At 48.3% G+C, this 16,927-nt stretch overlaps 1 protein-coding gene across 1 annotated transcript in view; it reads right to left on the reverse strand.

Annotated features, from left to right (window-relative positions):
* Nucleotides 1-16,927, reverse strand: part of LOC135212120 (ras association domain-containing protein 4-like) — a 199,274-nt gene that overhangs the window by 147,278 nt on the left and 35,069 nt on the right. Inside the window, exon 2 of the mRNA XM_064245518.1 lies at nt 7,927-8,021. Within this exon, the coding sequence (XP_064101588.1) occupies nt 7,927-8,021 (95 nt within the window). The remainder of the gene's footprint in view (nt 1-7,926; nt 8,022-16,927) is intronic.

Genomic DNA, 16,927 nt, shown 5'->3' on the forward strand with positions numbered 1-16,927 from the left:
CAAAAGGGGGCGATCAAAGTTAATTTCGTTCCCTCTGAGGAGGCAAACTTTCTTATTACTTCCCCTACCAGTTTGAAGGGGGAAAAGCGTACCGTCTATTTCCCTTTCCAAATCCATGAGGTAGGCCGCGTCTATCGCTATTGCTCTTGGATCTGCGATGGGGGAGCAATAATTCTCCAACCTCTTGTTCCAGTTGGTTGCGAACAAGTCTTACGTTCGGCTTTCCCCATAACCCCCATAACTGATCGCACACTTGAGGTTGAGATCATTCGGTGGGGACACTTGTTTCTTCTGCTTAGCAGATCCGCTCGAACATTTCTCTCTCCCGGTGAATAAATCTTGTTAGAAGAGAGATCTGCTTCTCTTGCGCCCAAAGCAACAACTCCCTCGCTGTCTCGTAAAGGGAGAATGAATGAGTTCCCCTTGCTTTCCTGATATATGCTAGGGCTGTCGTGTTGTCGGAATTGACCTGAATGATCGATCCTAAATATCTGTTCTTGAAAGTGTAAGAGAGCTAGGTGAATGGCTTTCAGTTCCTTTTTGTTTATGTGCCAGGACACCTGAGCTCCTTCCCAGGTTCCCGACACTTCTTGCGAATCCACGTTGCTCCCCACCCTACGTCGATGCGTCTGCAAACAACGCTCGGAGAGGGCTCTTTATGTGCAAGGATATTCCTTGACCGAGTTTCTTCGGGTCTAACCACACAGAAGATCTTGTTTGACCTTGTCCGTTATCCTGAATGACTCTTCGAGGTCCTGGGAACTTTGATCCCAGTTCTCCTTCAGATAATACTGAAGGGTCTTAGGTGTGCAGTCTCCCTAGGGAACGAACTGCTCCAACGAGGAAATGGTTCCCAGCAAACTCATCCACTCCCTCGCGGAACAATGCTCTTTCCCTAGAAATACTGACACCTTTGTAAGGCAGCGCTCTATTCTCTCTGTTGATGGAGACGCTAGAAAACCCCGAGAATCCATCCGAATCCCCAGATAAACTATGTTCTGCTGGGGATCCAGCTGGGACTTCTCGAGGTTGACTAGGAGTCCCAATGACTGCGTCATCTTTAATGTTACCGAAAGGTCCTCCAGACACTGTTGCTTCGACTTTGCTCGTATTAGCCAGTCGTCCAAATACATCGAGATTCTGATCCCTTCTAAATGTAGCCAATGCGCCACATCCTTAGGATACCCGTGAAGACTTGCGGGGCCGTCGAAAGTCCGAAGCAAAGCGCTCGAAATTTGAAACACTCTTCCCTGTGACATGAATCTTAGGTATTTCCTTGATGCCGGATGAATTGGCACATGGAAATATGCATCTTGAAGGTCCAGGGATACCATCCAGTCCCCTGGACGAAGAGCAGAAAGTACAGAGGAAGAGGTCTCCATCGAGAACTTCTTCTTTATCACAAAGACGTTCAGCGCACTTACGTCCAAAACCGGCCTCCACCCGCCCGAGGCTTTTGGTACCAGGAATAGACGGTTGTAGAAACCTGGTGAATGGAGATCTTGAACCGGTTCTATTGCCCTTTTCTGCAACATAAGTTCTACTGCTTGCAGGAGAGCTTGACTCTTGACAGGATCCTTGTATCTCGCTGTTAACTCCCTTGGAGTTCTTGTTAAGGGAGGATATTCCCTGAAGGGGATGAGGTATCCTCTCTTGAGGATAGAGAGGGTCCAGCTGTCCGCCCCTCTCTTCGCCCAGACTCTGGCAAAGTTCGACAGTCTGGCGCCTACCGCTATCTGGAGGACTTCTTCTTCATTTTGCCTTCCCCTGCGGGTCTCCTGGAAGGTCTTCCTCTGGTATCCGGTCTTCTACCTCTAAAAGGGGTTCTTGAGGAGGAAGAGGCTCCTCGAAAGGCTGCTGAAGAGGTGCTTTATCCTTCTTTTGAAAAGAACAGCAGGCTTGAACCTCTTTGCTGACTGTGTCAGTAAATCCTGTGTGGCTTTTCCAGCTAATGATTTTGCTACATCCCTCACCGTGTCCTGTGGGAAAAGTGGTTCGAAAGTGGCGAATATAGCAAGGCCGACCTCTCGTAGAGAAGATACTGACTTGGACAGGAAAGACCCGTACACTGCTCTCTTTTTCAAAACTCCCGATCCAAAAAGAGCAGCCACTTCCACCGAACCGTCCATCACCGCTCTGTCCAGACACGATAATACACTCGCTAATTCTTTCCATAGTGACAAATTCGGGATCTTGGGCTCTCTTGTCAAGGGCTCCCAAAGCCCAGTCCATAAAATTGAATACTTCGAGTGTCCTAAAGAGTCCCTTTAGTAGATGGTCCAGTTCACACATCCCCCAAGTAGCTTTTGCTGATAGTAGAGCGCGCCTCCTTGAAAAAATCTACTAAGGAAGCGTAATCTGCGTCTGCCATGAAGGCAGTCCTAAGCCCATAGGTTCCTGGGTATCGTACCATCTTCCAGGTTTACCCGTCAACTTTGAAGGAGGGCATGAAAAAACAGTCTTGCCCTCCTCTCTTTTATTCTTAAGCCATTCTCCAAATCCTTTGAACGCGTTTTTTCATACTAAGGGCTGGACGCATTTTTACAAATGAGGATGCTTTTGGAGACTTCGTGCTTGATGAGCAAAGATCCTGGAGAGGGCGGATCCGCTGGTTGAAGCTTATCCCCGAACTCCTGCAACAACAACAAGGACAATCTCTTATAATCAGACTACTACATCCACTGGTAATTCTTCATCCGAGACTTCTTCTAAGTCTCGGCTGTAGGGGATCCTTTCGGAGAAGAGCGGTTCTTAGTTGTCGAGGGACTTCTGTCAAACGAAGAAGAACGTCGTCCGTGTGACAAATCCTTGCTACTACAAGGTGCAATAGAGATCTTAAACGCACGAGATCTTCTCTCAGGCACCTGTTTCCTACCAGGTGAAGGGCTCCTACTCTCCGAAGAACTCATAAAGTGCGAAGGGGTCTTACTCTGACCTAAGCTCGTACAAGGAGCCTGGCGCCTACTCGACTCCTGACACCTGCTCGACTCCTGGCGTCTGCTAGACTCCTGGCGCCTACCCGACTCCTGACGCCTGCTCGACTCCTGAAGCCTGCTTGATTCCTGGTGCCTGCTTGACTCCTGGCGCTTGTCGTGACTCCTGGTAGGCTCTTGACGCCTCTCAAACAAGATCCTGGCGTCTGTTAGGCTCTATACGCCTGTGATATTCTTGGCGCCTACTAGGCTCTGTCAACTCTATGTGTCTAAAAAAGCTCCTGCTTCTTAGGCTCTTGACGCCTATCCTGATCCTCAGAAGAGGAGTCCGACTCCTGACTTCTCCTAAGAGACGTAGCTGATCGCTTGCTCTGCGAGCGGCTACCGCTGGGAACTTTTCCTTCCCTCATAGATAGGAGAGGATCGTTTAAAGGGAGAACGAGAGTGTCTCTCCGGTGACGAGCGCCTGCTAGAGTGAGAAACTTCTCTCCTACCAGGAGAAGAAAACTTCGATCTCTTCACTGGAAGGGAGGAGTCTTTTCTTCGAGACGAATCCTTATGTAGAGCCCTACCAAGGAGGATATTTGTTCCTGTAGATTAAGCAGGAAAAGCTTAGTCGGATCTTGAGGCGCTGGAGACGGTCTTCTCGCCTTCTTACTAGTCGACGGAAAATCCTCTGGAAATCGCTCTGGGCTTGAATCAAAAGCGTCTCCTTTCTTTGGCGCTACCCGCGATCTCTTCAGAGGACGAGACTTCGAAGCAGAGCTCCATCCACGCCTGGACGAGGAGGAGTCCGACGCAGAAAAACACTCTCCAGGATGCCTTTTCTACGGCTATCCAAGGCAGCCTGGGTCGTTATTCATGATCTGCCGAAGTGACGCCTGATCGTTGGGGATGCTCCACATCCTCCCTGCGGCTTTTGACATTCCTCCTCCCCTGGTCCTGGAGTTTTGGAAGCGGTCTAGGCCTAGGAGCAATGCGGAGCCGATCAGACGCCCCCTCCACTGCACTGGGGTCACTGTATTCACTGACACTCTTACCTTGTGTTTCCATAGCTTTAAGCTGCTCCTGAAGCTCCCTGATCGAGGATCTCATTTTTTCCTTTTCTGAAAATGAATCCTTAATTCAACACAGGAGAGGGGCTTGAGGTTATGGGAGAAACATCATCTAGCTTGTTAGTTTCTAATTCAGGCTCCAAAAGAACAAGATCTACTCGAGCTTCTAGCTGACGCTTTCCTAGCTCTATCCTTCTCTCTTTTCTTAATATAAGAAGCTAAATCCTTCCATCCTTGCTCCGTAAGCCCTTCACATTCAGCACAAGTTCTATCAAACGCACATTCAGAACCTCTACATTTACTACAAAGTGTATGAGGATCTACCTCTGCTTTAAACAACCTAGTTCTGCATTCTTCCCTTGCACAAACCCTAAACTTAGGTGTTACTTTAACTCCAGCCATCTTAATAGAAAAAAACCAAAATCCAAGTCCTAATCCAGTCCAAAATAAAGCGTATGCCAATACCCGAGAATAAAACAAGAGTACTTCACCAAATGAGTCCAACCAATTCTCGGCAAATGAGCAGAATTCCAATCAGGAGAGACCAAACAACAGTTGTTGCCGGCCTCAGCGACAGAGAAAATCTGGCTCAGAAAACGGGAATGGTCGGGATTCCGCCACCCAGCGGCGGGAATGGTAGATCACCTGACCTACCTGTAGCGTGTGCCGCGAATTTTGAATTCTGTCGGACGACGGAGTCTATAGCTAAGTATATATCTGCCGGGTAAGTTGCATGTATAAAAGGCGATTGTAAAATCCCGGGGAGTGTGGATCCTGCACAAGTTCGATGGCCTCCTTTTCCCACATTTGTTCTACCATTTGAAGGAGAGTCTTTCTCATTACAGGGTCTCTGTACCTCGCTGACAGTTCCCGAGGCGTAGATGTTAGGGGAGGACTGTCCTCGAAGGGGATTACGTATCCTTTCTTTAGTACTGAAACTGACCAAGGGTCGGCTCCCCTTTTTGCCCAGACTCCTGCAAAGTTCAGGAGTCTGGCGCCCACTGGTGCTTGAAGGAACATCAAGTCATTTCGTCTTCTTGAAAGGTCTGAAGGAAGACCTTCCTCTCTTATCAGAGCTCTTCTTTCTGGCAGGGGGACGAGCCGCTGCACCTCCACGAAAGGGCTGCTGAGGAGGACGAGAGTCCTTTTTATTCGTAGACACTACAGGACGGCCCTTCTTGGATGTTTGTACAAGTAGGTCTTGTGTCGCCTTCTCAGTTAGCGAGCGAGATATATCCTTCACTAACTGAGAAGGAAACAGATGATCTGACAGAGGGGCGAACAATAACGCTGTCCTCTGGCTCGGAGAAACCCCTTTTGATAACAGGGATCCATAGACTGATCTCTTCTTCAGAAGACCAGCACCAAACCGTCTTGTACTGCCTTGTCCATGCAAGACAGGACGCTATGGAGAATCTCTGGGTTCTTAAGAAACTCCGGATCTTTAGATTTATTAGCCAGAACTCCGAGTGACCAATCCAGAAAATTGAACACCTCTAAAGTGACAAAAAGTCCCTTCAGAAACAGGGTTGGTTTCAAACTACCGAAATGCTCCACGTAGATCTGACCGATCCTAAAGAGTGACGTCTGGAGGCATCCACTAAATTGGCAAAGTCCGCATCTGCCGAAGCAGGAAGAGAAAGACCCATAGTCTCTCCTGTCCCATACCAAATACCTCTCTTTCCATGGAGTTTGGAAGGAGGCATGCAGAATACAGTCTTTCCCAACTCTTTCTTAGTGCCCATCCAAGAATCTAAAGATTGGAGGGCCTTCTTCATGGAGATCGCAGGTTTCATTTTCAGAAAGGCCGAAGATTTCACCGTAGTCGAGCTCGAAAAGAGAGAACGAGGAGAAGGAGGAGCCGCCGGACTAAGAGTGTCTCCGAACTCTTGTAGTAACAAGGAGGCTAAGATCTTATAATTTGAGAGTCCCTCATTTGCAGGAAGCTCGTCATCAGACAAATCATCCAAACCTCGATCAGACGAAGGAGAAAGCTCTCGTTTGGAGGAAGAGTCTTTCCAAGACCTCCTACGATCTGAAGGAGAGGAGCTTCTGTTTGGAGAAGAGTCATAAATTCCAGAAAAAGAGGCTTCCGACTCCTGCCTCCTGGCTCTTGACTCTTGACTCCTGGCTCTGACTCCTGGCCTCTGACTCCTGGCTCCTGACTCCTGACTCCTGACTCCTGACTCCTTACTCCTGACTCCTGACTCCTGACTCCTGACTCCTGGCTCCTTTGCCTCCTGGGCTCTTGTCCTGGTCCTGCCACTCTTCCCTGGGTGACTCCTCACTCCTGGCTCTTGGTCCTGCCTCTGGGTGACTCCTCACTCCTGGCTCTTGGCTCTGCTCCTGGGTGAACTCCTCACTCCTGGCCGGTGCCAGACGCCTGATCGGTTCACTCCGTAAGGTTGACTCCACTCCACGTTCTTACAAGAAGCCTCCACCTCGAGTAGGCAGCATCGACCCTGGCGGCAGATACCTCCATACGTCTGGAGGACCTTTTGATAGGAAGGGAAGAGTCTTTCCTTCTAGGAGCTCCTTAGAAAGCACTCCTACAAAAGACAAAATCTGCTCCTGCATAGCAATCATAAACCTCTTAGTAACCTCCTCTTTATCCTCTTCGGGAAGAGGGGAAGGAGGAGGGGGGGAGGAGTCCATAGCCTCCACCTCCTGACTCCTTCTAACTCTAGGTGACAGAATAGCTCTTCTTGCCTTCTTAACTCCCGAAGGAGACTCCTCAGGGAAGTTTTCCGGGCTCAAGTCAATATCTGAATCCCTCCAATCACGTCTCGGAGACGAAGATCCCGACGAAGAAAAACACTCACGCAGGACGCTTTTACAATAGCGATCCCTGGCAGTCTGGGGTGTCACAGAAACCGCCAAAGGGACACCTGATCGGTGGGGATTCTCCACAACCTCCTTTCGGTTTTCGACATTCCTTCTCCTCTGGGCATGTGAGCTTGGAAGAGGTCTAGACCTAGGAGCGTGCGGGGGAGCCGACCAGATGCCCCCTCCACTACACTGGGGACACTCATATCACTGTCCACTGAAAATCACTAGCCTTACCTTGCAGGGCAGCCATTTTGTTTTCCATTAACTTGAAGGCCGCTTTTAGATCCGCAAGTTCTTTCGCTGAATCTACAGGTTCTGCAATAGAGAAGGGGCTGAAATGGAAGAAGTAGCAGCAATACTTACCCTTGAGGAAAGATCCCAAGCTAGGAATTGGTTCATTAGATCTCGAACTACTTAAACTTCTAGAAGAAGCCTTCCTCACTCTTTCTCTTTCTAACTTTTTCAAATAATTAGTTAGATTCTTCCATTCATTCTCACTCAAATTCTCACATTCCTTGCAAGTATTAGTGAAAGAACATTCATACTCCCTGCAACCCTTGCATACAGTGTGAGGGTCTACCGAAGCTTTCGGCAACCTCACCTTACAGCCTACATTCACACGTCGTCTCACACCATTCCAGTGTCAGACATTTTTAAAGAAAAATCCAAAAGAAATCAAGTCCACAAAAACAAAAAAAGTCCCACAAAAGGCGTTAGGCCAAGTCCAAACAATATCCAGATACGTCACCAAAAGTCAGTCAAGAAGATCAATTGCCGGTGAAAAAAGAAAAACCAATCGAGAGGAACCAACAACAATGTTGACGGTCCGGACGACAGAAGAATTCTGATTAGAAAACGGAATGGTTCCTAGTCCTGCCACCCAGGGCAGGGCGGTAGATCACCTGACCTACCGGTAGCGTGTGCCGCGAAATTTGAAATTCTGTCGGGGACGACGAAGTCTATAGCTAAGTATATATCTGGCAGGGAAGTTGAATGTATAAAATTACATATTTCAAGTCTAGTCTGAATTCTGCATGCAGCCAAAAAGTTCACGCTGAATTAATCACACCTAACCTATAAATGATATATTGGTGATACCCAGATATTACCTCAGCATGTTGGCCTGGGTTTAAACGTTTCCCGCACTCTTCGCAACGTAAGCAATTAGGATGCCAGTCAAAACCAAGAGACTGCTTTCTTTCAGCTGAAATTGAAAAGAAAAAGTTAATCTACTTAATATTTACCATCTTTATTTATGAAAGCCTTCAATTACACAGTACATAAAATCAATGTTTTTCCTAACTATACAAAACTGAGATTAATTACATTAGGAATTACTTTCGGCGAAGCTGGAAATGGCCATTAAACTCTTGAACAAGAAGTAAACCTTCCAGTTTGCCTTTCAGCCCAGATTTCAGATTGAGGGATGGTATGAGGCAGGCCTAAATGTAATGTAAAAGACCTCAGGTCTGTATAATTAGGAAAAAGGCAATTTACTTTTTAAAAATGACATTTTCATGATAAAGTTTTAATTATACTTACCCAGTAATTATATAGCTAAGAGTTTCAGTTAGCGGCAGCTAAAATCCTTAAATTCGCAGGTTGCGCTAATTTTCTATTTCTTTTGGTTAGGTAACAATATCCCACCCATTTTTGGGGTAAGAGAGGGGAAAAACACGACAAAGAGCTCAGTTTGTTTATGCTCATCAACACAAATCCATGCTAAGTATGATTAAAACTATATCTTTATCATGAAAAATGACAAATTTTCTAGGACAATTTGTATTTTTCATAGCTACAAACTTGAGGCCTTAACAATAGGATAATTTCTAGTGCCTAGCTGGATCCAGTTAAAAAGCAGATGAAAGCAAGGAATCTTGTGATATCTGGCAACGCATGCGTAGATCGGGTGACGAGTGATCAAGGACCACGCAACTAAACCAGAGGGGCGGCTAGAGGCGGGCAGTATAACGTTAAGACCTCAGGTTTGTAGCTATGAAAAATAGAAATTGTCTTAGAAAAGTTGTCATTTGTTCATATGCGAACAAACCTTCGGTCTTAACGATAGGATAGACTCATACTTGGAGGGAGGTACAAGACATCCTAGACCAGCTGGGGGCCTACCCACAAGTCCAGCTTCCAGAAGAAATGATTTCTGGAGAGGGACTGATGCCCATTGAGAAGCTAGATAAATTGATATCTAACCACTAAGACCCTGAGTGACGTACAATGATATATGGGAGAACCGTGTATAGGGAACCAGAGAAACTTTGACTGTCCCATTGCAAACCAATACACCAGGGTTTGTATTACTCCTAACCCCTCCTTGCCAAGGAGTGGAGCATATGGCACTGGCACTGAATAGAGGGTAAGATATTTGTAAATTACTTGTAAATTACACGACCACATTATCAGTATGACTACCTTACTCACCTGTATCAGACCAGTCCAGCGAATGACGTGTCTATTCCTTAACCCGCCCGAAGGAAGAAGGAAAGGTACAAGAGAAAGAAGGAGACCAGCCAACTCACTCATTCTCTCATTCATACAATCATCTTGGGTAAGATACTAAAGTGCCCTGTTAAGGGTGACTATGAGTTACACAACCTGTTGGGCAGCCACCACAGGACCCAGGGAAAACGTGTCCGCAGATCTGTGGGCAACATCCTTACGATAGAAAGAGGTGAACGTGGACTGGCATAACCAAGTACCAGCGCTCAGCACTCTATGTACAGCCAAGTTCTTTTTGAAAGCCAAAGAGGGACCAATACCCTTAACGTCATGCGCTCTAGCCAGCACAGACGTGGTGGTGGAATCATCAAGAGACAAGTATGCCTGTCTGATGGCTTTCCGTATCCAAAAAGAGATAGTATTCTTAGACACCTCTTTCTTTGTACGGCCTGTACTAACAAAAAGTCTGCAGCAGCCTGGTCTAAGGTGCTGAGCCTTTTAAGATAGCAACGCAGGGCCTGGACAGGGAACAACAAAAGCTCTTGAGCATCACCCCCCACAAAGTCATTCAGTGATGGAATGGAAAAGGAAGTGAAACTGTCATCGTGCACAGAGGGATTTTGGGTCTTGCGCACGAATTCCGGGACAAATTCGAAGGACACCGACCCCCAACCCCTGGTGTGCTTCACCTCATAGCTCAGACCGTGGAGCTCTTCTACACTCTTGGAAGGTGCCAAGGCCAGAAGGAAAACTGTCTTGAGCGTCAGGTTCCTGTCAGATGAGCGACGCAAGGGCTCATATGGAGTCTTCGTGAAGCTTTTGAGAACTAAGGAAACACCCCACGTTGGAGGCTTGATCTCTCTAGGAAAACTCAACTGCTCAAACCCCTTAACCAGCAGGGAAAGTTCCCAGGAAGAGGAGATGTCGATACCTTTAAGGCGTAACACCAAATTGAGGGCTGCCCTGTAGCCTCTAATGACAGAAACGAACAAACATTTCTTGTCTCTGAGGAAGGTTAAAAAGTCTGCTATTCGCTGATAGAGGTTGCGAGTGGAGAAAAACCCTGTTTACAACACCAATCACAGTAGATTGCCCATTTGCCTTGGTAAACCGCAGAGGTCGACTTTCTAAGACTGCTGGACCTATGCCCAGCTGTTCTCTGAAAAAAGCCTCTTGCTCAGAGGAGATACTTGATAGCCTCCAACTGTGAAGAGACAGGGCTTCTACTGACTGGTGGAACCTTTCCGCATGGGGCTGACACAGGAGATGTCGCCAAGGGGGAATCTACCTCGGAACCTCTGACAACAACGACAGATCTGGGAACCATTCTGCCTGAGGCCACAGAGGGGCTACCAAAGTCATCCTGAGACCCTGTGAACTCATTATCTTGTTCAGAACCTGACGGATCAAACAAAACAGAGGGAAGGCATACATCTCCTGGTTGTCCCAGGGATGTTGGAATGCGTCCTCTGCCAATGCTAAAGGAGCAGGAACCACTGAACAAAATATCTTCAGCTTCCTGTTGAAGCGAGTCACAAAAAGGTCCAGCATGGGTCTCCCCCAAACCTCGAAAAGCTTGTCTGCTACCACTTGATGAAGGGACCACTCTGTGCCTAGGATCTCATCCGGGCGACTGAGTTTGTCTGCAACCACATTCCTTTTGCCTGGGATATACCTGGCTGAGAGCTCTACCCAACTGCTGACTGCCCACTGGTGAACCTCGACGGTCAAGGCGTGAAGTTGCTGAGAAACCAGGCCTCCCTGTTTGTTCACATAGGCTACCACCGTGGTGTTGTCCGACATGAGAACGACAATGACCTTCTACCTTCTCTCGAAACGCCTTCAGACCCAGGAAGGTTGCCTTCATCTCCAAGACATTGATATGTTGTTGCTTGTCCTCCAAACTCCAAATGATGGACTGCCTAAATGAGGGCCCCAACCTGCAAGGGAGGCATCCAAGAATAGAAGGAAGTCTGGTGGAAGAGAACGCAGAGGGACACCCTTCAACAGATTCTGGTTGTCCAACCACCAATGAAGGTCTTCTCTCACTTCTAGAGACAGAGGAACCATTAACAGGGGTGAGTCCCCCGCCGGAGACCAGAATTCTCCCAGTCTCCATTGCAGAGACCGAAGATGAAGACGCCCATGAGGGACCAGCTTCTCCAGGGAAGACAAAACTCCCAGAAGAACCTGCCACTGATGAGCTGACTGATGTGATTCTGACAGGAAGTTGTGCGCCACCACTCGCAACTTCTCCAATCTCTGGTCCGATGGGAAAACCTTTGCCACTGTAGTATCGATGACCATGCCCAGGTAGAGAATCCTTTGACTGGGTACGAGGTTCAACTTTTCCTGGTTGACTAATATGCCCAGATCCAGACAGAACCGAAGTAGACGATCCCAGTCCTGCAGCAGCTTTTCCCTGGAAACTGCCAAGACTAACCAATCGTCGATGTACCTCAGCAAACAGATCCCCTGAGCATGGGCCCAACTTGACACGAGAGAGAAGACCCTTGTGAACACTTGAGGGGCTGTCATCAGCCCGAAGCACCAGACTTTGAACTTGAAGACCTTGTCCCCCAGAGAGAAGCGAAGGAACTTCCTGGATGTCGGATGAACAGGGATTTGGAAGTATGCGTCCCTTAAGTCTATCAACAGCATGAAGTTGCCTTCCCTCACGGCAGCCAACACCGAATGCGGGGTCTCCATCTTGAACCGTGTCTTCCTGATGAAGTGATTCAAGGTGGATAAATTGATCACAGGCCTCCATCCTCCCGACACCTTGGGCACCAAGATGATGTTACTGTAAAACCCCGGGGACGGACGCATCACTTCCTCTATTGCATCCTTGTCCAGCATTTTCTGCATTTCCTCCTGAAGAGCCGAGAACTTCAGAGAATCTGGAGGATGTCTTCCTGAGCTGCGGCTTGTCCGACAGAGGAGGAGAGAAGTCGAATGGCAGTAGATACCCCACCTGAATGACATCTACCACCCACTTCTCCGCCCCATAACTCTGCCACTTGGCCCAATGGCCCGCCAGACAACCCCCCATCCGTGGCACAGGAGAGGGAGGGGCGCCTAACCTACCGACAGCCCCCTTTACCTCTGCCTCTTGGGCCCCTTCTTGGCTTAAAGGAACAAGAGCGAAAGGGGCGTTGATCCTTTGACCTAGGCTGAGTCGAACGGGAAGGCCCTGCCAAACTCGAAGTCCTCGACGGCCTACCAGGCAACGATCTCCTTGACTCACTGCTGGACAGGGGGAAGAGGAGGAGCCGGACGTCTCCGAGGACGAAACTCCGACTTAGACACGGCCTGGTGCACCAGTCTGTCTTTGGTGTCAGCCCGGCACTGGTCTATCGCATTCCCAAGTTCTGTCCGAGGAAACAAATATTGGGACTCCAACAGATCTCCGTTCCCCAATGCCAGCTCAATTCAGCGAGGACTCCGTGTCAAGTGATCTCTCCATCCTAGACAAAGCTGCATCTTGTCTAATCAGAAGGAAGTTAGCCCATAAATTAGCACTGAGGTGAGTCATATATGAAAACGCCTTGCCCCCGGACTGCAACAGACTGGCAAGTGAGGATGCACTCATCAACCCTTCCAGGGACCTGTCAGAAGCTAACCACAGACCAGAAGTTCAGCCAAGAAACCGTCTGCAACATTGAGGCCGCCGTAGATTCCAATGCTGAGGCATCTTGTGGAGACAAGGACGGAGCCACCGACCTCACCTGCTCCAGTCAATCCTGGCTTCAGGCGAATGACATCTGGGTTAAGATGGCGTGACATCAAAAAAGCAGAGCTCATAGCATAGTACTTCCTGTGTCTCGTGAGAGGCGGGGGTAGTAGCTTGGTAGAGCCCCTAGAGCAAAGCGAAACGTCCCGGTCTGAAACAAGAGGCTTTAACCTTCTGCAAGACCAACTGAACGTGCCCCGACAAAGGAAGCTGAAGAGATGGTTTGGGATCTTGTGTAGCTCCCACCAAGGCTTTCAGGCAAGGAGTGTAAGACGACCGAGCCTGAGTCCTACTTTCCAAATTGTTAAACCCACAAATGAGATCAACAACTTCCAAAAAGGTTGCGTGTCTCCCTCCTCCTGCTCCGGCAACGGAGACCAACGACAAGAAGGATGTGTAGGCTCCTCTAAGGCACTTCCCCACTAAAGTTAACAGAGGGGGTCAGCAGCCAAACACCCCGAAACCCCAACTAACCTGTCTGGGCTGGGTCCATACGTCGGCTCCCGAGATGAACCCACAATAACACTAGGAACATTACTTACCCCAACAGATGACTTGTTAACGTGTCCGTGAATGGTCACGGGCGTGGCAGACGTACAAACGTGAGATGTAGGGGAATCCTGACACTCGAGCTGAACACTCGAGATCGAAGGAGAATCCCCCAGAGTTGAAAACATCTAGGTAAGCCACCGCAGTTGAGAGTGGCAAGGTAAACACTCCTGTTGTTACCAACTCCCGCGCTCACTATCTTTGACCTCTTGACAGGCGCCTTGAGATCCTTATGGCAACGAATAAGCCTTGGAGAAGAAGGAGCGCTTACATCATGTGCACAGGCAGGGAGGTTGCAACATGCTCACGATGGCAATGCACACGGACGGAGAAGGTCGTAAAAACACCCATGATTCGAAGCAGAGGACGAAGGGAAGGCACACTAACACTGTCCGAAACATCAACACTCAAGAACACGTCCCTGTTGTTCCTCCCTTGTAGGCGAAGAAAGGGCAAAGTCCTTAGCCTTCCAATGCTTGATACGCCGACGAGGCGTAGAGGGGGAAGAGAGAGGAAGACAGCACTGGTTTTCTTACGCGATCTCTTCACAGGAGGTGGGGACGAAGCAACACGTTTCCTACAGTCCTCCCAACCGATAAGGCAGCCAACTTGACATCCAAAACAGAGTCCAACCTCTGAAGCACTGCCTGGCATATAACCTCAGACTGATGCGCCAGAGAAGGCTCTGATGACATGGAAGGGAGATGTAGCGAACTGGGCGGCAGGAATGACGTCACGGCTGAGAGAGGCAGAGCAGAGGAGACAACTGGGAGAGTCATCAAAGGGATTGGTCACAAGTGGTGGTGACATCAGGCTGAGAGAGGCAGAGCAGAGGAGACAACTGGAGAGTCATCAAAGGGATTGGGCTCACAAGTGGTGGTGACATCACGGCTTCCCCTCGGTGCGAGGGGGAAGCAGACGCCACAGGCGCAGGAATAAACAGAGACGGATCCCGTGACGTCATCAATGGGGCTGACACCACGGTGTCTCCCCGACTCCAAGAAGCGGCAGCAGTCACTGGCGGAGCAATACAAGATGGCCGACCTCGGCTACCAACAAAGACGAGGCCGGGAGGAGGGGGGATGGCCTGGCCAGCCTGGGAAGGGGGGGTATGAGCCTCCATAAAATGCGCTAGCAACCCCTCCAAGGACGGGAGACCCATAGCCCGAGCGTCTTCCAAATCACCGCTATTTTGGACATATCCAACTCTGGAAGAAAAGAGAATGATGAACACCCCCCCCCCCCCCCCCCCGGGAATCAAATTAATTCCGAAGAAGGGGGCGACATTGCAAACATCAGCCTGCCGGTAGCCTCCCGATACTTCTAGTGACGAATCAATGGAAGAAGGAGGAAGGAAAGACCGGAACAACACTACTATGGGGGTTGAATAGTGCAGGAGACGAAGCATCGGGAAGAGGCGAAAAACCCTCCCAAGTAGGAAGAGTCGAAACCCTCCGATGTTCTCTCTGGCTATAAAACGACTTCCACTGCTTTTTAGGCCATGCTCGGCATTCTGTGCAGGATTCATTATGGTACAAAAATTAGAACGACACCTACTGCACGTGATGGGAGGGTCAGTCACTGCCGAAGAACACAGAAAAATGATATTGTTATGTTACAATAAAGTTTCATACATACTTACCTGGCAGATATATACATAGCTAAGACTCCGTCGTCCCCGACAGAAATTCAAATTTCGCGCCACTCGCTACAGGTAGGTCATGTGATCTACCGGCCTGCCCGCCCCTGGGCGGCAGGACTAGGAACCATCCCCGTTTTCTATCATATTTTCTCTCTTCCACCTGTCTCCTGCGGGGAGGCTGGGTGGGCCTTTAATTGTATATATCTGCCAGGTAAGTATGTATGAAACTTTATTGATAACCATAAACAATTCTATTTTCATTACAATCAACTTACCTGTCCAGATATATACATAGCTGATTGGCACCTTTCGGTGGAGGGTAAGAGACAGCTACTATATGGAATAGACAGGTAAACAACATATGTTGTAGGTATAAATAAAACCTGGTTCCTACCTGATAGGTGGTAGACTTCGTGGGTGTTTGCCCAGTAGTCTGCATCACCTCAAGAAACTTTAGCGAGATATATGATCTATGGCCAAGAGTTCTTGTGGGTCTGCCGATGGGGTCTTATCCGCTTACTCGGCAGAGCCTGAAAGGACTTTGTCAATGGGTGCTGATCCACTTATATGACAATACACCTTATGAAGGAGCACACAACCAATCCCGACCACCTGATCCTAACCATATGTTTAGAATTAAGGATTGTTCCGAGTTATCCCCGAACTCGTCACAACAACCGTAACTCAAAACCACTACGCACACATACATAATTTCTAAAAAAAAAAATTATACTCATCTAATTAGATATGACAAGATTCTCTTACTGAACACATAGACGGCCGCCCGTGCTAAACCAAGTCCTCCATTGTTCGAAGAGATTCCAGACCATATCCAAAAAGAAGAAAAGTATATACTTTTAAGGATTGGTGTCGGCTCCCGTACCCAGAATCGTATCCGCCGATACGAAAGGACCTAGAGAAAAACACTTCTCATATGTCACACGAACGTCTTTCAAGTAATGAGATGCAAATACTGAGTTGCATCTCCAAAATGTCGTATCTATGATGTTTTTAAGCGACATATTCTTATGAAACGAGAGAGACGTCGCTACTGCTCTCACTTCATGAGCTTTAACTTTCAAACAGTCGTACTGTTCGTCAGAACAGACCTTATGCGCGTCTGTAATGACGTTCCTCACAAAGAATGCCAGCGCATTCTTGGACATCAGTCTTGTGGGGTCTTTTACCGCGCACCAAAGACCTTGTCTAGCCGCCTCCCATCTGATGCTTTCTCTGAATGTAAAACTTTAGAGCTCTTACAGGGCATAGAGATCTTTCTTCTTCTCTCCTACGAGACTCGATATGCCTTTGACTTCAAATGACTTAGGCCAGGGATTCGAGGGATTCTCATTCTTAGCTAAAAACAGTGTCTTAAACGAGCAAATAGCTGAGTCTCCCTTGAAACCTACTTTATCTTGCAGAGCATGTAATTCACTAACTCTCTTTGCCGTAGCTAAAGATAATAGGAATAGGCATTTTCTGGTGATGTCTCGAAACGAAGCCAGATGAGGAGGTTCGAATCTTTCAGATGAAAGAAACTTGAGGACCACGTCTAGGTTCCAGTTCGGAGGGACCGGTTCCTTCGACTTTGAAGTCTCAAATGACCTTATGAGATCGTGGAGATCTTTATTATCTGCCAGATCTAATCCTCTATTCCTGAAGACAGCCGAGAGCATACTTCTGTATCCCTTTATTGTGGATACAGCTAGATGAGATTGCTCTCTCAGGAATAGAA

The sequence above is a fragment of the Macrobrachium nipponense genome, chromosome 40 (genome assembly GCF_015104395.2).
Source record: "Macrobrachium nipponense isolate FS-2020 chromosome 40, ASM1510439v2, whole genome shotgun sequence".
Taxonomy (NCBI): Eukaryota; Metazoa; Arthropoda; class Malacostraca; order Decapoda; family Palaemonidae; genus Macrobrachium; species Macrobrachium nipponense.